Raw genomic sequence first — 23,171 nt, 5'->3', positions numbered from 1 at the left:
CATGAGTGGGCACATCCTTGTTCTGTAAGCCAGCCCCAGGACCTCTAAACCCTAGCATGGGATCTGCGTCTTGGCCCTAGATCTCTCTGTTCCTGCACCCCTTTTCAAACGTGTTGGTTGTCACTTTCCATGTGATAAATAAATTCTAATCTTGAATCTTGTTGGCATTTAAATGCAGATGGAAAAGTTTGTGAAAGGGAAGAACTTACGGGACTGTGGGAGAGGGAGGGCAATTAGAGCTGGTTGGATTGCCCCTCCAATGAAGCAGCGGGAAGAATGGACACTTTCTGTGCCGTAGCCATCTACTATTCTGTGAGCTACGTTGAAGGAATTGTTTCCATTAACCTCTGGCTGCATTGAGGTAATTTCTGCGACAATGCATTTATACTTACGTTGAGAGCACCCAAGAGTATCAGTGTTGGTGCCAGCCCGATTGTGTATATAAACCGGAACATTACTGACACAGTAAATAGTCTTATTCCATGAGGTTTTGGAATGAGGATAAGCAAGACAGTGCAAACTATGACCACTACCCAGAGCAGCAGCGAAAACAGGGGTGAGATGGTACCTGTAAAGAGGGAAAGAACAGTGAGGTCATTGCGCACTGAGGTCGAGCAGGAATTAATGGCCACAGTGAATAACACTGCAAATGGTTTAAAGCAACGTATAGTACGTCATAAATCAGAATTTTTAATCATCACTTTATTTACAGCTCAATGAAATACTTTCTTGCCTATTTGTCCATCCCATGAAGTCCACCATTAATCTTCCCGGAGCTCACTGTGTCTCCCAAGGTTCTTGTCATCTGCAGATTTAGAAAATCTGCCCTGTACACACTACTCCAGCCAACGTGCAGTGGGTTACGGTCAATTGGGACACAGTGAGACCAGTACATTTTGGCCCAATTGTCTGAAGTTTCATGGAAATATTTTTAAAAGTTTTTTTAAAAAGTCAAACTACTTTTTAACTGAGTACCAATTTATGTATTTAAATGAAATACAGAACAAATTAGAACACCACCAATACTACCTCAGTACTATAAAACTGCATATTAGTTCCGAATAGTTATCAACAGAGGAATTCATCCCGTGTACACCGTTGTGTTCTTTTGATTGACTGTAAATGAACAAAATCACTGCTGACACCTAGTGCAGATAATAGACTGCCTTCACCCAATTATTTCGATGATTGCATCCTCCAAATCTTTATTTTCATGATTGTTGTTTCCTTCAAATTCTTCGTACTTCCTAACTTGTTCAAGCAGTGAAATTGTTTAATTTACACTCCTAGCAAAACTGGCATCTCCAAGCCTGAATGTGTGAAACCACAGTGAGCAAAACAAATTCTGAATTGTCTTGTTGTGTATTTCTCACCAAATCACTGCGTTTTGAAAACAAACACACACACAACTGATGCTATTTAAAAACTGTTCACTCTTTTTTTTTTCTTTTTAAATCTTTTTATTGAGTAAGTATACAAAAAAGGTAAGCCATATAAACATTAATACAATGTTAAAGTATAATAAAATTCCAAAAGATAACAATACCAAAAAGAAAATACTACAAACAATGTAATTTAAGCATAAGAAACCAAGATAACAGAATAGTATACTAAATTTTATATATATCAATGGAAAAAAAAGAAAAAAAAAAACCCCAAAAAAAAACCCACCGTGCAGCTAACTGAAAGCAAGGCAAAGCAATGGGCTAACTTGAAACCAAACAGAGTTAAACTTAAAATCACATCCTCAATCCCGACCTCCATTAAAAACAGTGAAAAAAAAAACAAGAAGGGTGAATATTACATTAAATGAAAATATCGAATAAAAGGTCCCCAAATCTGTTCAAATTTAAATGAAGAATCATAAAGGTTACTTCTAATTTTCTCCAAATTCAAACATAAAATCGTCTGAGAAAACCAAAAAAAGGTAGTTGGAGCATTAAGCTCTTTCCAATGTTGTAAAATACATCTTTTCGCCATTAAAGTAAGAAATGCAATCATTCTACGGGCTGAAGGGGAAAGATTACTAGAAATTTTAGGTAGTCCAAAGATAGCAGTAATAGGGTGAGGAGAGATATCTATATTTAATACCTTAGAAATAATATTGAAAATATCTCTCCAAAAAGTTTCCAAAGTGGGGCAAGACCAAAACATATGAGTTAAAGAGGCTATCTGCCCCGAACATCTATCACAGAAAGGATTAATATGCGAGTAAAAACGCGCTAACTTATCTTTGGACATATGTGCTCTATGAACCACTTTAAATTGAATTAGGGAATGTTTAGCACAAATAGAGGAAGTATTAACTAATTGTAAAATCTGCCCCCAATCATCCACAGAAATGGTAAGCCCCAATTCCTGTTCCCAATCTACCCTAATCTTATCAAATGGAGCTTTCCTAAGTTTCATAATAATATTATAAATCATAACCGATGCACCTTTCTGACATGGATTAAGGTTAATTATCGAATCTAAAATATATATAGGAGGAAGCATTGGAAAGGAAGAAAGTATAGTACTTAGGAAATTTCTAACTTGTAAATATCTAAAAAAATGTATTCTTGATAAGTTATATTTATTAGATAATTGTTCAAAAGACATAAAGGAACCATCTAAAAATAAATCCAAAAACCGTAAAATACCCTTAGTCTTCCAAGTTTGAAAAGCGCGATCCGTAAAAGAGGGAGGAAAAAATATGTTACCTAAAATAGGAATCGCTAACCCGAATTGATTAAGATCAAAAAATTTTCTGAATTGAAACCAAATGCGCAAAGCATATTTAACTATCGGGTTAGAGACCTGCTTAAGACGTTTCGAATCAAAAGGAAGAGAGGAACCTAAAATAGAACCAAGTGTATAACCCTGAACAGATTGTAGTTCCAATGCTACCCATTTAGGAATAGATAGTATGTCCTGGTCAAGTAACCAAAATTTCATATGTCGAATATTAATAGCCCAATAATAAAATCTAAAGTTAGGTAATGCTAAACCTCCATCTCACTTAGCTTTCTGTAAATGTATTTTACCCAGTCTCGGATTCTTATTCTGCCAAATAAATGAAGAAATTTTAGAGTCAACTTTATCAAAAAAAGATTTAGGAACGAAAATTGGTAATGCCTGAAACACATATAAAAATTTTGGCAAAAAAAACATCTTAACTGCATTAATACGACCAATCAAAGTTAAATATAAGGGAAACCATTTAGATGAAAGTTGAGTAATATGGTCTATTAATGGTAAAAAGTTAGTCTTAAATAAATCTTTATGTTTACAAGTAATTTTAATCCCAAGATATGAAAAGTAATTATTAATCAATTTAAATGGAAATTTATAATATAAGGGAAGATGTTTATTAATCGGAAAAAGTTCACTCTTACTAAGATTTAATTTATAACCTGAGAAAAGACCAAATTGTGCTAATAACTCTAAAACAGCAGGAATGGATCTCTCAGGATTAGAAATATATAAAAGTAAATCATCAGCATAGAGTGATAATTTATGGGACTTTAATCCCCGAGTTATCCCAGTAATATTTGAAGATTCTCGAATAGCAATTGCAAGAGGTTCTAATGCAATATCAAATAATAGGGGACTAAAAGGACAGCCTTGTCGAGTACCACGAAAGAGAGGAAAAAAAGGTGAGTTTAAAGAGTTAGTACGAACCGAGGCTACAGGGGAGTGATATAACAGTTTAATCCAGGATATAAATTTCAAGCTAAAATTAAACATTTCAAGCACCTTAAATAAATAAGGCCATTCTACTCTATCAAAAGCTTTCTCGGCATCTAAAGAAATAACACACTCAGGAACATTTTGTGAGGGAGTATAAACGATATTTAACAATGTACGAATATTATAAAAAGAGTAACGACCTTTAATAAAACCCGTTTGGTCTTCCGAAATAATAGAAGGAAGTACTTTTTCTAGTCTATTTGCTAATAACTTAGAAAAAACTTTAGAATCAACATTTAATAAAGATATTGGTCTATAAGATGCACATTGAGCAGGGTCTTTATCCTTCTTTAGTATTAGAGAAATTGATGCTCTATTAAAAGATTCCGGAAGTTTACCAAGTTTCAAAGAAGCCTCAAAAACCTTATAGAGCCAAGGAATCAATAAAGAAGCAAAACATTTATAAAATTCAACGGTAAACCCATCAGGGCCAGGAGCTTTCCCCAGATTCATAGAAAAAATAACATTCTTAATCTCATCCATTGTAATGGAAGTATCTAATAAAGAAGACATATCCTGTGAAATCTGAGGGAAGTCTAACTTATCTAAAAAATCATTCATATATTTAGAATCTCGAGGAGACTCTGATTGATATAAAGAAGAATAAAAATCACAAAAGGTTTGATTAATCCCCATATGATCCAATATCAATCGATCATTTTGGTTATAAATCTGATTAATTTGAGATTTAACATAATTAGATTTCAATTGATTAGCCAGCAGCTTGCCAATTTTATCACTGTGAACATAAAAGTCACTTCTTGTTTTCTTTAATTGGTTTACAATCGAGGACGAAAGTAGTAAACTGTGTTCCATTTGAAGTTCAGTTCTTTGTTTGTATAACTCCTCAGAAGGAGCCATAACATATTTCTTATCAATTTCTTTAATCTTGTCCACAATTGCCATCTCCTCCTGCTTCTGTTTCTTCCTCAAAGCAGCGGAATACGAAATAATCTGACCCCGAATGTAGGCTTTAAAAGTGTCCCAAAGAGTGTTAACCGAAATATCTTCTGTATGGTTAATTGTAAAAAAAAGCTCAATCTGTTCATTCATAAAATTAACGAAGTCCGAGTCCTGAAGCAACAGCGAATTAAAACGCCATTGTCTATTGTTTGGTATATTGGCCAAAATTTTAATAGAAAGCTTAAGTGGAGCATGATCCGAAATGGTTATAGAATCATAATCACATTTAATCACTGAAGGAATGAGACGAGAATCAATGAAAAAATAATCAATTCTTGAATAGGAATGATGAACATGTGAAAAGAAGGAAAAATCTTTTTCCTGAGGATGCAGAAAACGCCAAATATCCGTCGACCCAGAATCAGAAAGGAAAAAATTAATCAGATTTGCAGATTTATTAGGTAAAGTCCGTAAAGGAGCCGAACGGTCCAAAGCTGGAGACAAACAGGTATTAAGATCTCCGCCCCAAATCAATGAAAACTCGTTCAAATTCGGAAACTGATCAAACAATGATTTATAAAATTCCGGACAATCCATATTAGGAGCATAAACATTAACCAAAACTACTTTTTTATTAAATAGTAAACCACTAACCAATAAAAATCTACCATTCGGATCAGAGATAATATCCTGTTGTGTAAAAGTAACTGAGGAATCTATAAAAATAGAGACGCCTCGAATCTTAGCATTAGAGTTCGAATGAAATTGTTGTCCCTTCCAGAATTTAAAAAAACGTAGTCTGTCCCCCCTCCGTACATGGGTCTCTTGTAAAAATAAAATTTGTGCTTTAAGTCTCCGGAACACTTTAAAAACTTTTTTCCTTTTAATAGGATGATTAAGACCATTAGTATTCCAGGAGACAAAATTAATAATAGACTCCATAAATCCTAAAGTCAACCCACAACAAGGGGGATTGACGATAGGCGCGACCCACAAACCCGGAGAGGAAACAGAACATACAAAAGATACCGGGGAAAAGGACGCAACCAGTACTTCAATAATGTATATAGCCCAAAGAGAAACAAACTAAAACGTGAAGCCCCTCCCACCACCCCCGCCCCAAGACCCCAAGGCAAAATCTAAAGCAGACCCGCCAGAAAGAAGCAAGGGCTAAAACTACCCCCATGACTTCCGGTATACGCTCCCTAAAAAAAAGGTATAAGTATGAAAAGGATCAGCTAGTTGTAAAACAGTAAAAAAGTAAGTAAAAAAAAGTTAGCTCAATTAAAATACACACAGAACAGAACAAAAGCCGGAAAATATATATTAAAAAAAACCACAATAAACCTCAAACTCATGAATAGACACAGCAACAAGAAAAAATAGGATTATTAACATAAAGTGGTTATAAAAAGCAAAACAGAATAAAATTTAAAAAAAACTACAAAATTTAAGGCCACACAGGAAATACGTAAGATGACAAAAGGGAAGTAACCATCCAGAATCCCCTGGGAAAAGAAAGAAATGACGCAGTTAAAAAAGAAAGTTTAGCAGCCATATTAAGAAATCAAAAGTAAACTTTTCTGCCCAGATAGGGCACGGAAAAGTTAAAACCAACCAATTCACAGCCTCCGATCAACGGAGATAATTAAAAAAAGGCAATTAAGATGTTGAAGATGAAAGTTGATCCAGATAACTCTGGGCATCCGATGGAGAATCAAAAAAACGAAGGGCTCCATCTAACATGCGAATCCTTAGACGTGCAGGGTACAGCAGCGCTGGTCTTAAATCCATCTTATAGAATTCCGACATCACGGATCTGTAACGAACCCGTTGGTCCCAGATTGGTTTACTGAAATCTTCCACGAATCGGAACTTAAGATCCGAAAAATCAATGAAACCTTTAGATCGAGCGAATCGAAACAGTCTCTCCTTGTCTTGAAAATAATGAAAACGTAAAATAACATGCCTAGGTCTATCTGACCTAGACGAGTATGATGGGATTCTGTGAACACGATCCAGTAGCGGTGGTTGGTCAGGAAATACAGTAGGGAATGCATCTTTTAAAAGTTGAGAAAAATATTTCATGGGATTGTTGGCTTCAACAGCTTCCCTCACCCCAATCATTCGTAAATTCTGCCGTCGCATTCTAGATTCCAAGTCAGAGTTTTTAAAAGTCAAAAAGTCAAGTTTCTTCTTCATTACCTTAATTGTTTCTTCGATTTTCCCCATCTTAAGCTCACGTTGTTGCGCGAATTTTTGAAGATCAGATATAGCCGACTGATGTTCCGCAATAAATGTTTGCATCTTATCCATTGAATCGGCAATTTTCTGGAGATTAGTTGAGATTTCCGTATGAATCAGGTCTTTAACAGAGCCTGCAATTTCCGTACGAATCATCTCCCTAACAGAGGTTGAAATTTCCCTCTGAATTAACTCTGATATCGCTTTCAAAGTCACCGGTGATTCAGTCGGGGGGAGATCCGTAGCTTTCGGTTTAACCGGAGGTTTACCATCCTTGCCGTCTTTCCCGTTCTTAGACATAGCAGATCTAAGTATCATCCAATTGTCGGAGAATTCAGTTTAATTCAAAGTATTGTAAGAATTGATGCCTTAATAGTTAATTAAAGTATAGCTGACCATAGAGAAAAAAAACTCAAAGGTAATGGAGCGAGTCAAGAACGCGACTTCACTCCATGAGCGCTACCGGAAGTCTCCAAAACTGTTCACTCTAAACTCGGTGTGGTGTCTAACGGCTACACAAGTGTGCGTGACTGACGCTCGTTAGAACCATTTGGCAACAGCCTCCCGTCTCACTTTATTTACTGATTGATTTAGTGATACAGCATGGAGTAGGCCCTTCTGGCCTTAGGGCTACGCTGCCCTGAAAACCCCACAGACCCGATTAACCCTAACCTAATCATGGGACAATTTACAATGACCAATTAAACTACCCAGTACGGTCTTTGCACAGTGGGAGGAAACCAGAGCACCTGGGGAAAATCCCTTGTACTCCACGGGGAGGATGAACAGAGACTCCTTACAGAATGCCGCCAGGTTCGAACTCTGAACTCTGGAACGCTCCGAGCTATAATAGCATAGCGCTAAACATAATGCCCACAAGTGGCATGGTGTCCCAAATAAACGAAGGGAATCCCAGTTAATCTCTTGATTAGTTTTGTTCTTTGTGAGTTGTCTCAAATAAATGGCTGCCACACTTAACCGAAGGCCCAATTAACCGGAATCCACTGCATTATGAAAAGAAGCGGTTTTAGCTCCCCACTGTGGAGCTCAGATAGATAATCCAAGGTAATTGCTACAGCAATTAGTTTTAACATTCATACTCACCCTCATCACCGTCATCTCCAAATGGATAGAAAAGTGCGACAGCCAAGTTGATAAATACTGCAAAATTAAATGAAATATTTCCCCATAGCGACATGTTTTTCGAGAACCAAAACAAGCCTGGATTATCTGAGGAGGAAATAGGTCATGGTTGTTAGTGCTGTCATGGCAGTGACTAGTAAAATTGCTCATCTGACAGGGTTGTAGCTACAGAGACCGAGTTTCAATTGCATTTACTTTTATTTATTTATTTACAGATAGAGTGTGGAACAGGTTCTTCCTGCCCAACGAGCCTCACCGCTCAGCAACCCACCAATTTAACACTATCCTAACCACAGGACAACTTACATTGACCAATTAGCCTACTGACCAGTACTCCTGTAAACCACGGAAGAGATCTGGAGAACCCGGAGGAAACACACACAGTCACAGGGAGAACATACAGTGTCCTTACAGACAGCACCTGAATTGAACTCAAAACTCAAATGTCCCAAGCTGTCATAGCATTGCATGATTTATGTAGAGTGCACAGAAAGTGGCTCTTGCTCCTAAATGTGGTCCTCTCAATTCCACTGCTACCTACTTCATGAGCTTATCCTTCCATTCCTACCTCTCTCATACAGTTACCTAGCAACACCATTAATCTGTCAATGCTAGTTGCCCAGTATCTCCTATGGAAAGAAATGTGTCCTAATTTCTTTTCTGGCTTCCTTGTTGACCATCAAAAGCCTTAAGCAAGACATCATGAATCACTGTTATTTGTGGATAACCAAAATTAAACATAAGAATGTTGGAGGCTCATGCACACAAAACCTTGTCTGTAATTGTTAATGTAAATGACAACATGTCTTCCCAGCGCTTAAATAGATCAACATCCATAGATCCCTCAAAGTTGTCATGCAAGTCGATAGGGTTGCATGTTCCATTGCCCTTCTTTAGTCGAGATATTGAGTTCAAGATCAGTGAGGTAATGTTGCAGCTCTATAAAACCCTGGTTAGACCACACCTGGAATATTGTGTTTGGTTCTTGTTGCCTCAGAGGAAGGATGTGGAAGCTTTAGCGAGAATGCAGAGGGGACTGAACAGAATGCTCCCTGGACTAGAGGGCATGCCTCATGAGGATAGTTTGAGTGAGCCCGGGCTCTCCTTTTGGAGCAAAGCAGGATGACAGGTGACGATAAAGGTGTACAAGATGATGAGAGACAAAGACTGAGTAGATAGCCAGAGACTTTTTCCCAGGTTGGAAGTGACTAATATGAGGGGGCATAAATTTAATGTGATTGGAGGATATTATAGGTGGGATGTCAGAGGTAATTTTTTTTACACAAAGAGTGGGGAGTGCGTGGAATGCCCTGCCAGGGGTGGTGGTCGAGGCAGATACAAAAGGGACGTTTAAGAAACTCTTAAATAGGCACACGGATAATAGAAAAATGGAGGTCTATGTAGGAACAAAGGTTTAGATTGACCGTAGAGTAGGTTAAAATGTGAACCCGTCATCGTAGGACAAAGGACCTGTTCTATGTTCTATAAATTTAGCCACAGCAGCTCCCCAGGATTAAAATGAAAACATTTACTTTTGATCTTCTTTTGCCAAATCATCTCATTGTAGAGATCCTCAGCATGCTGGAAGAAATCGTTCACTTTGCTGCCCTGCTCGTCCCTCTCAGTGGTGTTGAACACCTTCCATTTTGACTCGTGCGTGAGATACCCACAAATGCTCGGCACGGGGAAGACAATTTGCTCCATGGTTCGGTCGTGGCGCACAATCTGATGATGGAAGATAATTCCTTGTTAATGTAAACTCTTCTGCAGGACACACAGTTCACTTACAAGGGATAGTTCTCCCAGTCTGGCCCCATGCCAATTTAGTTCAACACCAGTATTTCTGACCGTTTCACTAGTCCTAGAAGGACAGAATTCTTAAAGCAAGTCAAGTCAAGTCAAATTTATTTATAAAGCACATTTAAAAACAACCCATGTTGACCAAAGTGCTATACAAACCATAACAGGTAGCTAAAATCACAAATACAAGAAACACAGATATAAACAACAAGGCACAAAATAAACAACACATGAGCCTCGGCACAAGCCAAAAATCAGTCACATCAGGAAGATTCAAATGCTAATGAATAGCCAAGAACAGCCTTGCCAAAGATGAACATGTGCCCTAAAGAGACCTTTTAAAGATAAAAAATGCCTTTACTTTCTATAACATTTAGGGTATGTGACGTTTCCTCCTCCTGATAGACCATTACCAGCCTAATGAATAAAAGCAACCTACATATAACCGGATTAAGATTCTGATTAAAGTGAACTATCCACTTGCCTAACTGCCATTCACAAAAGGACTTTCAAATTTCAAAAACCCTCTAAATGCAGAAGAGTTCTCATATTTCATTCCTGCAAGATGTCTCCAATTTTTTTTGAGCATGGTTCCTAACCAGTGGGAATAGTTCTTTCCTCAGCTTTCCGTTCTCCTCTTGAAAATCACCCTATTTGTGTAAAGCTCCCTTGTAATTTAAGCCTTTGTGCTCAAGTATCATCTTGCTGAACCCGTGAGAGACCTGATAAACTCTGCTAGATTCCCTGATAACCTTAGGGTAAACCTAGTAAATTGATTTGAGTTGTCCCATTATAGGAAGGCTGTGGAGACATTGCAGAGGGTGAAGAAGAGGTTTACCAGGGTGCTGCCTCGAATAGAGGGTGTAAACTATGAGAAAATGTTGTGCAGACTTAAGCTGTTCTTCTTGGAGCTTCAGAGGCTGACCGGAGACCTGAAATAGAGGTTTTTCTTTTAAATTATGAAAGGCATAGATAGGGTAGACACCCAGAATCATGACTCCAGGGTAGAAATGTTAAATACCAGAAGGCAGGCTTTTCAGGTTCGAAGGGAGGGGTGCATTGAAAGTGTTTTATAGAGAATAGTGGGTGCTTGGAATGGGTTAGTGGAAGCAGGCAGTTTAAGAAGTTTTTAGAGGCACATGTGAATATGATGGAAGAGGAGGGATAGGAAGAGGACCTTTAGTGCCAATTGGCATCGGGAGCAGCACAACACCGTGGACTCAGTGGCCTGTCCAGTGCTGTACTGCTCCATTTCAGTAGATTATCAAATCATTAATCCATTGCTGATTCCAGGAACTTGGTATCCACACGCTAGATGGCCATTTCCTATCTTAAAGCACTGCTACTCTGCCAAAGTACTAACCAGGTACAATTAAACCCTGATATTTCAGTGGTACCTCTCTGGGTGAATTTCTGGACCGTTACTAACACATCACACTTTTTAATTCATTTCCTTGTGGAAAGTCCGATGAGTTTAAAGGAAGCGTGGGAACGGTGGCCTCCGTGAACAGAAAAAGAGCTTAAGGACTGGGGTGGAAAGGTTGCTCAGCAAATGTTGCCTGTGCTGATCTATCAGACTGGTCGTACACACGGTTATCAGAGTTTTGCTGTCAAGAGATTCTTGATAGGTAAGTGCATGGATGAAAGGAGTGCACAGGAATGCAGGGCTGGTGCTACAAATGTTAGACTGCCCCGTGTAGCAGATTGATGGGCTGAAAGTCCTCATTCTGGCCTGATCTGTCATTAGAGGACAGTGTATATGGGTGGGTGGGAGGGAGGACTGGGCTTGCTTTGCCGTTGTTGTGCTCTGTTTCGTTCTGCTGAGCGTGGTGGACTGGTGCTGGCATGTGTGATGACGCTTGCGGGCCGACCCCAGCACGCTGTTGTGCATGTAGTTTGTTGAGACAGTTCAATGTATTGTAGCGCTCCAGTGTTGGGGGTGGGGTGGTGGTTGACAGCCTGTCCCAGCAATCCTAGTGGCCCCAGTGCTATTTATTGTTCTTGTTTTAAAATGCTTTCCTGGGATCATGGTGGGATGTTCAAGTTGATTTATTGTTATATTTCAGCTCAGGTTATACAGTTATTCGCTCGTGTGTTTGTGGGTCACCCTGACTGTAACCGGGGTGTGTCATAATCACCTCCCCCGCCTGTATGTGACTCAGTGGGTTCTCTCCCCCGATCACAGTGCCCGGTCTGGTTTTTTTGTGCTTGTTGCAATAAAGACGTCAGCTGAGATAAACCAGCTTTTCTTCTGCGTCATCATGGACTGAATGCTGGCCACATTCGTGTCAGGATGGGGATTAGAAACTGACAGCGAGATGTTGGATGGAGAGCCTTAAGACCCGGGGAGTAAGTTGAGGGACCGAGCAGTATGTCTACTCTGTACCCCCGGGCCGGGCTCATGAAGACGGGACGCCGACCCGGAAGAAGAGCCTGGGAACGAACACCATGCTTTCCCAAGGACCCCCAATGGGGTAAGTGAACGCAGCCTCCCTGGCCTGGGAGACAGAGCGGAGCGCATCACCCAGCTCCATGGCAGAGGTGCCAAGGTTCCGCAGCCATGGGAGGACAGGCAACGTGGCAGACACCACCGGTGCCGCCAGAGCAAGAAGACCAGCGAGTCTCAGCAATTCACTCCGCAAGGTCCACCCTGGAGCTCCCCAGACACAATGACGCCAGCTCCGGGAGCCTGACCTGGCGCAAGTCAAACTCGCCGCATGGCACAATGGGGTGGCACTGGAGGGGGATGCCCTGCGGGCCCTCCTCAACTAACAACAGCTGAGCAGTGTAACAACAGGGCCCTCGTAGCAGAGTTTTGAGCAGAGGCCATTGTAATGAGAGATGAACTGGGCAGTATGGGAGAAAGCCTGGGGGTGTTCGCAGCAAATCCCCACCATTGTGCTCGGCATGGCTACGCCCAGTTCCCCCCAGCGGCACAGGAAGAGCTGGCCCTGCACACCTTTGTAATGGCACTGAACACCGGAGTGCCTTTGGCAGCATGTTTGCCTGACATCACCATCACCACTGGCAGAGGCGGAGAGGGCAGAAGCAATTTTAGTGCCCCAAGGTGTTCGGGCGTCACCTTGCATGCCACAAGCCCGGGCTTGTACCAGTGCCATGCCACAGCCCAGCACAGCCATCGGGAAATGCTGAGTGAGGGGCACTGCCCGAGACCTCCAGCAAAATCCCTCCGTTGTTGCCCCTCCGGGTGGGCTGTTTGGGTGAAGAACAAGGCTTATACCTGGACTGGGTGGTGGAGGGCATCAGATGCCGTGCGTTGGTGGACACGGGGTCAACCATCACCATCGCCTGTTCAGCTGTCCTGCCCAACACGGACCAGCCATCCCCACCGGGGTGGACGATGACCACAGTCCAGTTGGCTATGGCCACTGGCGACCGCGCGGCGATGCCAGGGAAGAGGAGGCTGCATGTCGCAATGGGGAAAAATGCAATGGAACACGAGGTGTGGCTCACTGACATCCGAGAATCCTGCATCATTGGCCTGGACTGGCTGTTCCACTGGGGCACCCACGTGGTGTGGATGTGCCAGGGGCCACACCCTATCTTGGCACTGATGCCGTGGCTCTCCGGCAGGGCAGCTCCAGGAAGCAAACCAGGCAGCTGCAGCAACAACTACCATCGGTCTCACAGCGGCCCGCCATGACACAGCAGCCCAACACTACAGTCCAGGCTCTGGGTATTAAGGATTCTGATGGCTTGGGGGAAGAAACTGTTGCACAGTCTGGTCGTGAGAGCCTGAATGCTTCGGTGCCTTTTGCCAGATGGCAGGAGGGAAGAGTTTGTATGAGGGGTGCGTGGGGTCCTTCATAATGCTGTTTGCTTTGTGGATGCAGCGTGTGGTGTAAATGTCTGTAATGGCGGGAAGAGAGACCCCAATGATCTTCTCAGCTGACCTCAGTATCCGCTGCAGGGTCTTGCAATCCGAGATGGTGCAATTTCTGAACCAGGCAGTGATGCAGCTGCTCAGGATGCTCTCAATACAACCTCTGTAGAATGTGGTGAGAATGGGGGGGGGGGGGGTGGTGGGATACAGACTTTTCTCAGCCTTCGCAGAAAGTAGAGACGCTGCTGGGCTTTCTTCGCTATGGAGCTGGTGTTGAGGGACCAGGTGAGATTCTCCGCCAGGTGAACACCAGGAAATTTGGTGCTCTTAACGATCTCTACGGAGGAGTCGTCGATGTTCAGCGGAGAGTGGTCGCTCCGTGCTCTCCTGAAGTCAACAACCATCTCTTTTGTTTTTTTCACATTCAGAGACAGGTTGTTAGCTCTGCACCAGTCCGTTAGCCGCTGCACCTCCTCTCTGTATGCTGACTTGTCGTTCTTGCTGATGAGACCCACCACGGTCGTGTCATCGGCGAACTTGATGATGTGGTTCGAGCTGTGTGTTGCAGCACAGTCGTGGGTCAGCAGAGTGAACAGCAGTGGACTGAGCACACAGCCCTGGGGGGACCCCGTGGTCAGTGTGATGGTGTTGGAAATGCTGCTTCCAATCCGGACTGACTGAGGTCTCCCAGTCAGGAAGTCTAGGATCCAGTTGCAGAGGGAGGTGTTCAGGCCCAGTAGGCTCAGCTTTCCAATCAGTTTCTGAGGAATAATTGTGTTAAATGCTGAATTGAAGTCTGTGAACAGCATTTGAATGTACGCAACACACATCAAAGTTGCTGGTGAACGCAGCATTCCAGGCAGCATCTCTAGGAAGAGGTACAGTCGACGTTTCAGGCCGAGACTCTTCGTCAGGAAGAAGGGTCTCGGCCTGAAACATCGACTGTACCTCTTCCTAGAGATGCTGCCTGGCCTGCTGCGTTCACCAGCAACTTTGATGTGTGTTGCTTGAATTTCCAGCATCTGCAGAATTCCTGTTGTTTGAATGTACGTATCTTTTTTGTCCAGGTGGGTGAGGGCCAGGTGGAGGGTGGGATGATGACCTAAACTAGAAGGAGATGAGGAGAAACTTCAAACTTTCTGCATTTTCACTCAAAGAATTGAACTGCACATGCATGTAACAAGAGCTGTATAACTCATCTCCTTCTACCTTAGGCCACAAACTTATCAATCATCCCTGCTGTGGACCACTTCTACAAAGAAGGAATCCATATGCTCCACGACCGCTGGACTAAGTGTGTACATGTAGGGGCTATATTGAAAAATAAATGTGCTAAGTTTTCTAAAATTGACTCCTTCTACCTTAGGTCACGATCTTATCAACTACCCCTCGTAAAGCATTCATTTTGTCATTTGTCCAGCTTCGCACTAATTACAGATCTCTTCTTTTTTCTTTTCCAATATTTTTATTGATTTCTATATAGAAGAATACAGAGTTTGAGAGAATACATGTTATAAAACAAAAGAAAAAATATAATAATACCAGGTACAGTACATTGAATCACATTAACAAACTCCTTACTCTATATTCATATAGATTAGATTAATTTGTTTATTAGAATATAAACACTAATTACAGATCTCTAAACTCCTGCCCACTTGGAAAGGATGAGAGTTACTGATTGGGGGGGGGTGTAAAACAGTCTGATTTCTTTACCTCAATCTGTGCAGTGCGACTGGCGTAATATGTTAAAGCTTCACTACCCTCGTCTTGTGGATCCGACCCAGGTTTAAGCTTCTGTTGTAGTAGCTTGTTATGCTGTGATAGCTGGAAGAGAAACAGCGTTAAGTCCCTGTGTAGGGGGATCTCTGTAACAGACAAGTGATAGGTTACATCAGAACAGCGTTAAGTCTCTGTGTAGGGGGAACTCTGTAACACACAGGTGATAGGTTTTGGAGGCCTGTCCTGGAGCTGGAGGATTATTCTGGAGTCAGGAGGACTGCCCTGGTGACTGGAGGACTGTCCTAGAGTTGGATGACTGTCCTGGAGACTGGAGGACTGTCCTGGAGTTGGAGGACTGTCCTGGAGTTGGAGGACTGCCCTGGTGACTGGAGGACTGTGCTAGAGTTGGAGGACTATTCTGGAGTCAGGAGGACTGTTCTGGTGACTGGAGGACTGTCCCGCAGACTGGATGACTGTCCTGGTGACTGGAGGACTGTCCTGGAGTTGGAGGACTGTCCTGGAGTTGGAGGACTGTCCTGGAGACTGGAGGACTGTCCTGGAGTTGGAGGACTGCCCTGGTGACTGGAGGACTGTCCTAGAGTTGGAGGGCTGTCCTGGAGACTGGAGGACTGTCCTGGAGTTGTAGGCCTGTCCTGGAGCTGGAGGACTATCCTTGTGGATAGGTAGGAGGGAGGAAAGGGATTTGTTCTGCTGCTCGCTGTGTTCCATTGCGATACGTTCTGTGTTGCTCTCTGAGTATTGTGGGCATGCTATGTTGGTGCTGGTTTGTGTGCAACACTTGTGGGCTGCCCCCAGCACTTCGTTAGGTTGTGTTGGCTGTTTACGCAAACAACACGTTTCTCTGTTAGTTTCGATGTACGTGTATAAATAAATCTGAACCTGATCTGAATTTGATGATATGGCAGGAAGTCACCATGTGGACTGCTTTTGTAGGGAATGCAATGGATCCCACTCCACCCCCACCCCGAATGAAGCAAGTCAGCATACCTGGTGAGCCAAGATATAAATATTATGACCAACATCCTTTGGAGAGATATAATCGTCTGACGTGTCATCATCGTTAACCTCCACACCTTGACTGTAGGCATTCTTTATCACATCAACCTTCGAAAGAAAAGATACTCAGCTTGGAAGGGTGAATCTTAACAGGAGCCATTCATTCGAATGATATTAAATTAAAAATGCTTAAACTGCTGTGGGAGGATTAGAAAACGGGTGATGGCTTCAGTCATGGGGCGTGATTACTAAGGGAGCTCTGGCCAATTTCACCTTTTTCTGCCTGCAGTTCCGAATGTCATTTAGACCTCAGGGTCTGAGCATGGCACGGAGGATGCATGGCCATCTTCAAGATTCAAGAATGTTTTTGTTACTTGTAAAGGAGAACACAATGATTTCTACTCCAGGTTCAATGCAGCATCAAAAAACACAATGAAAATGATTTTAAAAAACACGATAAATATGAATTTAAATGCACAATGTACATAGACGGAGTGGACATACATAAGGTGATGCATGGTGTATGGACGGGGTGGTGGGGTGTGTTAATGAGCACTGCTATTGATCAGCTGGATGGCTCGGGGTAAGCAACTGTTTTTGGTCCTGGCGTGGTTGCTTCGTAGCCTCTTCCCTGATGGAAGTTTACTTAGTTGAGACGAGACAGACCAATGACGTCAGTTTGCTACCTAAGGCTGCCACTGAGATCATCATTCTGTAAAAACTATAAGCACAGCCCACAATATGAGGCCTATCACTGATGCCACAGGATTAACCTGGTCTACAAGTCTCTGATTTACTGCCCCCATGGGCAGAAGCCCCTCAGGAGCTCGGCTGTAGTATACGCAGTCAATGCCAATTGAGACCTCATCCTCTGGGATCCACAGAGAGAGGACAAACACTGGAGGGTCAGGAGTCCCTAGTTCATTTCAGGAATATATTTTGTTCGTGCCCAGCACCTGACTGACTTTGCGTCAGTACAGGTTTACTTCCTTCCTGAAGTCAGAAGCTTAGGCTAAATTTCCTCATTTTCTTTGTCAATGTATATAGTTTGGCAGAGTGATTAAACATTAATGAAGTCAGGTTTAAGGAGTTTAAAAAGGAAAGATTTAACAGGTGTATAAAGCCACACAGTTTACCATTTACATGATACTCAAAGGTGTTTACAGATACAAAATACCACATCTTGGGATTTGAATGATTTTCATGTTGCGATATCGGGGCAAGCTGAGAGACCAATACTAACTTAATAAAGGTTATGGTAATGGGAATAAAATGTGTTTGACAGGGTGGGAACAATGCAAAGCCTTGCAAGATGAGTTTTGGAATATATTGTTTGCAGTAGCTATGTGACAAGGATGCATGACATAAATTGTTACACAAACGTCTCGATTTAATGGAGATGGGGTGGTGACGGAGGCATCTGGCAGGCTTGCCTCCATTGCTCAGGACGTTGAGTACAGGAGCTGGGATGTCATGTCACAGCACTCAAAGACATTGGCAAGGCCACACTTGGAGTTTTATGTAGAGTTCTGAATGCCCAGATATAGGAAGGATAAACTGGAAAGGATGCAAAAAAGATTTACTGCAATGTTACTGGGATGGAGGGTTTGAATTATAAGGAGAGACTGGGACTTTATTCCCTGAAGCGTAGGTGATTGAGGGGTGATTTTATGGTTTATGAAGGCATAGATAAGGTGAATATTGACAGTCTTTTCCCCAGGGTAGGGGAATTCAAAAATAAGGGCAATGGGTTTAAAGTGAATGGGGAAAGAATTAATAGTGACCTGAGGGGCAACTTTTTCACAGGGTCTGTGGAACAAACTGCTCGAGGGAGGGGTATAGGTGGGTTCAACTGTGGCATTTCAAAGGTATTTGGATAGGTGAATGGATGGAAAGTTTCAGGGGGAAGTGGGCCAAATTCAGGCAAATGGGACTAGCTCAGGTAGGCATCTTGTCTGGCGAGGACAAGTTATGCTGAAGGGCTTGTTTTGACAATGTATAAGGGACTCTATCACTCTAATGTGCTGTGCGTTAGTTGAAAGCCCAGCATCAGCTGGACAGTATTGCGTATTACTTGCAGAATAGTGTTGCAGGCTCTTACCAGTTCCTTTGGGCGCATGTTGTACAGAATTCGTTCTGCATTCTCACTGTCATGTCTGCTTTCCATTATCGAGAGTAAAAGTTTAGAAGCATTGTTCTGATTTACAAGAGAAAACATACAGGCATTTTAATTAAGACCACATGAAATAACAGCAAATGTCCACTTTTATTAAGACTATTATAAAAAGAGAGAATGCTACAACTAGTCAAGAGGTCAGACAGCATCTGTAAAGAGAAAAGAGTCGATGTTTCAGGTTGAGGCCATCTCTTCAGAACTAAGTGTTTTCATCCCTCTCTAGATGCTGCCTGGCCTGCTGCGTTCACCAGCAACTTTGATGTGTGTTGCTTGGATTTCCAGCATCTGCAGAATTCCTCGTGTTTGCGTCCTCCACAACCATTGGTTTTAGCTTGAGGAAACTGTAAACCTCTTGACAGCTTTAAAAGACGAATGAGCTGAGCTGTGGTTCTCACCCTTGTCGGTCCGGCTAGGAGCATCTGTCAAGGTGAGGATGTGGAGGGGCAGCTGATAGGGGTGGGAGGGTCTGCGGTATTAAAAGAAACTCTTAGATAGGATAGAAAAATGGAGGGTTTTGTGGGAGGGAAGGATTAGATTGATCTTAGAGCAGGATAAAAGGTTCTGTAATGAGCTGTAATGTTCTATGACCCAACATTCAGTCCTGTTACTACTTTCTCCCCATATCATAGACTTATTTTGGCATAAGAACTACTTGAATATATTTTATTTAAGCCTTCTGTGGGCCAGAATCCAACAGGTTCATTATCCTTAGGGAGAAGTTGTTTCTCCTTAACTCAGTCCTAAAAACCCGTTATTGCTTATGCTCTGCTCCTAAGATTTTTCTGGATCTCCTCGCTATCTGTGTTTCCTGTTCTGGTCATAAGAACGAGTTAGCCCTGCCAATTAATAAGCTCAAGACTGTCCCTGGCTACAACCTCAATCCTGCACTCCTGTCCATCCCCTTGCTATATAGAATCAAGCTAACACTGCATCAGAAGTATCCACTTCTAGAGCCTTTTGAGGAAGAAGGTTTTGGTGCATCTTTACCTTAAATGCCTGACCTCTTTATCAGTCTCTCCCATAAGTTATGATGGCCATTGGCCGGATCCAAGCCTGCAAATCTCTGTGAGTCTACTGAGGAAGCCCAATGTCTGAGCCCAAGTACACTGGAGGCTGGAGGTCAAACAAGGCATCCGGTACTGGGGTAAGAGTTGTGTGTGTGTGTGTGTGTGTGTGTGTGTGTGTGTGTGTGTGTGTGTGTGTGTGTGTGTGTGTGTGTGTGTGTGTGTGTGTGTGTGTGTGTGTGTGTGTGTGTATGTGTATATGTGTGTGTGTGTGTGTATGTGTGTGTGTGTGTGTGTGTGTGTATGTGTGTGTGTGTGTGTGTGTGTGTGTGTGTGTGTGTATGTGTGTGTGTGTGTGTGTGTGTGTGTGTGAGTGTGTGTGGAATGCAACTTGCTCTGCTGTTGTCACACAGAAATTTTCAGTGGAGGGGAGTGAAGAAAACACATTTTTTAAATTTACCAGTGGGATGTGACAACACGTATGACCTATTCCTGGCAATAGGGGGATGGTAGGTGATGTTTCTTGCACCGAAGACTTTTCTCATTTAAAGGTAACATATTTTCCCCAAAATTCATCACTCTTGCGGTGATCACAGAAAATGTCTATGTGCTTTATGGTCAATAAAGTACACTTGAAGATGAGCAGAAGAAAATGGGAGTAGAGGTCTGCCTCACCATTCAATATGATTATGGCTAGTCTATGCAAGGCTTTAGTTCCCTTCCCTACCAGTCCCTGAGGCTCTCAATTCCCTGATCTTTCGAAGATTTGTCTACCTTCACTTTAAGTGTATCTGATTATCTGGTCTTCACCACTCTAGGGACAGAGAATTCCAGAGAAGGAATTCCTCCAAACATGTTTCAAATGACCAACTCCTATGTCCCGTCATTCAAGTTTCTCCCACTAGTGAAAATGTCTCAACATCTACCTGGTCCTGTCTCTTTACGATCCGCAACATCCTGCACTGAAGGACGTTGTGGTGGTACCACAGTTACATTATTGTACTAATAATCCAGAAACAAGACTTCAAATCCCACTGGTCAATGTGGAATTTAAACTGAGCTAATTCTCCGGAAAAGTCTTTGCAGTGGAGATGACAAAAGAATTGATGGAAAAGCTTATCTAGTTTGCAAATGCTCTGCAAAGAGAGGAAATCTATCTTCCTTTCTTGATCTGGCCAACATGAGACCCCAATCACTCCCCAAGTGCTTCAGTCTTTCAAAGAAAAACCTGAAGTGTTTGCATCACCAACTTTTAAAGGGTAATTATGGACCAGCGATAATTTTGGTCAGAATGTGTTTCTGTGAGGTGGTTTGAAGTTGAGTTTTGCTGGTTCAAGGAGCAAACTCCTGGGATTTCTTCAAAACATGATCATTGCACCTTTTATGCTTAAACTTTAGTCAAATGTCTTAGAAAATGGAACCTTCAAAGAAGAATTTACCTTAATACATGGGGGTTTTACAATAAATACTGAATGTAGGCCATTGGTAAATGGAAATCTTAACAGCATTAAAATCTTTGACAAGTACAACCAAGCAAAATGTAAAGAAAGAAGCCAAGCATCTTTTTTATAAATAAAAGCAAGACTTTACCTTTAGTTTCAAGACCAGGTCAATGTGGTACTTTCCAAGAGGGTTAATGTCATTGAGGATCAATGCAATAATGATGTCAATTCCATTGCATTCATGGGTGGTAATGCAGGTCTGTGTAGGACAGAATTAGAGAAGGGTTAATTCCTTTTGCAGGACGCTTACCAGTAATAACAAAATGATACCACAAAGAAAATATTACAAAGAAAGCACACCTGCCCCTCTACTTCCTCAGGAGGCCAAATAAATTCAGCATGTCCCAGTTGACCTTGATCAATTTTTATAGATGCACCATAGAAAGAAACCTATCTGGATGCATCGAGGCTTGGAATGGCCACTGCTCTACCCATGACAGCAAGAAGGTGCAGAGGGCAGTGACACAGCTCGGCATATCATAGACACCAGCTTCTCCACATACTGTCTACACTTCTCACTGCCGCAGTAAAAGCAGCCAGTTAACATCATAGACCAGAACATTCTCTGGTGAGAAATCAAAACAGAATGTAAGAGCTTCTGTTAAAAAAAAGCCTGGTGAGGGCAAATTGAACACAGAACACTGCAGCACAGTACAGGCCCAGAGGCCCCCGATATTGTGCTGACTTTTTAACCTACTCTAAGATGATTCTCACCTTTCCCTTCTACATAGCCCTCCATTTTCTATCATCCATGTGCCTATCCTATATAGGCATCCATTAGTCTCGTGAGACCATAGATTTGCGCCTTGGAAGGCAAGGTTGTATGGAAGACCGGCAGCTGCCCATGCTGCAAGTCTCCCCTCTCCATGCCACCGATGTTGCCCAAGGGAAGGGCATTGGGACCCATACAGCTTGGCACCAGTGTCGTCGCAGAGCAATGTGTAGTTAAATGCCTTGCTCAAGGACACAAACACGCTGCCTCAGCTGAGGCTCGAACTAGCGACCTTCAGGTCACTAGACCGACGCCTTAACCACTTGGCTATGCACCTATATGCCCCTAATGTATCTGCCTTTGCCACCACCCTGGCAGGGCATTCCATGCAATCACCACACTCTGAGTAAAGAAAAACCTCTGACATCCCCCTATACTTTCCTCCAACTTGTCCACCATCACAACAGTCCACAGCAGATGCCATTTCATTGACCCTTCGCTCAACCTCTGAATACTTGGACAGGGAAGCTGCAGACATGAGAATGCTCTTCATCCCCTACAGCTCACCATTCAATGCTGTCATCCCCTCAAAACCAATCAATAAGCCCCAAGACCGAGGCCTGAATATCTCCTTGTGCAACTGGACCCTCAATTTCCCCACATGCAGACCTCAGTTAGTTCCGATTGGCAACAACATCTCCACAATCACCATCAGCACAGGCACACCACAAGGCTTGGTGCTTAGCCCCCTGCTTTACTCGCTTTATACTTATGACTGTGAGGCTAAGCACAGCTCCAATGGATAGGATTGCAAATGGTGACATATATATACTTTGACAATAAATTTACTTTGAACTTCTGAATCACCTTAATTTCATGTCCCTTAATATTAGTTATTTATGCTCTGGGAACAATTCTCCAGCTATCCACTGGAATTATGCCTCTTATCATCTTGTACACCTCTATCAAGTCACTTCTCGTCCTCCTGTGCCCCAAAGAGAAAAGTCATAGCTTACTCAATCCAACTTCATAAGACATGCTCTCTAATCCAAGCAACATCCTGGTAAATCTCTGAAGGTTGTCACTATTCTAGCATTATGCTAACCTTTACGCTACCGTTCAAATACGACCGTGGCTTTATAAATGTGACCCACTATCAGAGATGGAGCTAGAAAACAGGGAGCGACTGATTGTGAGACTGAGATTGGTAGTCTGGAAAATGCTGGGGATGTATAACAAAGACATTTGAAAATAATATGTTTGAGTAGAGCCAACACCGAATGTTGGAAAGGCATACTATATTTGGTAGCCTATTGGATCTCTTTGAGGATATATTTAATGGGCTGGGTAAGCGAGAATCAATGAATGTGCT

General features: G+C 42.4%; 1 protein-coding gene across 1 annotated transcript in view; it reads right to left on the bottom strand.

Annotated features, from left to right (window-relative positions):
• Nucleotides 1-23,171, bottom strand: part of itpr2 (inositol 1,4,5-trisphosphate receptor, type 2) — a 324,764-nt gene that overhangs the window by 40,914 nt on the left and 260,679 nt on the right. Inside the window, exons 43-49 of the mRNA XM_063072308.1 lie at nt 21,176-21,286; nt 18,507-18,602; nt 16,397-16,513; nt 15,383-15,493; nt 9,555-9,747; nt 7,984-8,109; nt 393-568 (exon numbers count right to left, since the gene is read on the bottom strand). Of these exons, the coding sequence (XP_062928378.1) occupies nt 393-568; nt 7,984-8,109; nt 9,555-9,747; nt 15,383-15,493; nt 16,397-16,513; nt 18,507-18,602; nt 21,176-21,286 (930 nt within the window). The remainder of the gene's footprint in view (nt 1-392; nt 569-7,983; nt 8,110-9,554; nt 9,748-15,382; nt 15,494-16,396; nt 16,514-18,506; nt 18,603-21,175; nt 21,287-23,171) is intronic.

Source organism: Mobula hypostoma, chromosome 20, assembly GCF_963921235.1.
Source record: "Mobula hypostoma chromosome 20, sMobHyp1.1, whole genome shotgun sequence".
Lineage (NCBI taxonomy): Eukaryota > Metazoa > Chordata > Chondrichthyes > Myliobatiformes > Myliobatidae > Mobula > Mobula hypostoma.
Note: the sequence above shows the minus strand (reverse complement) of the source record. Positions and strands in the feature narration are given on the sequence as shown.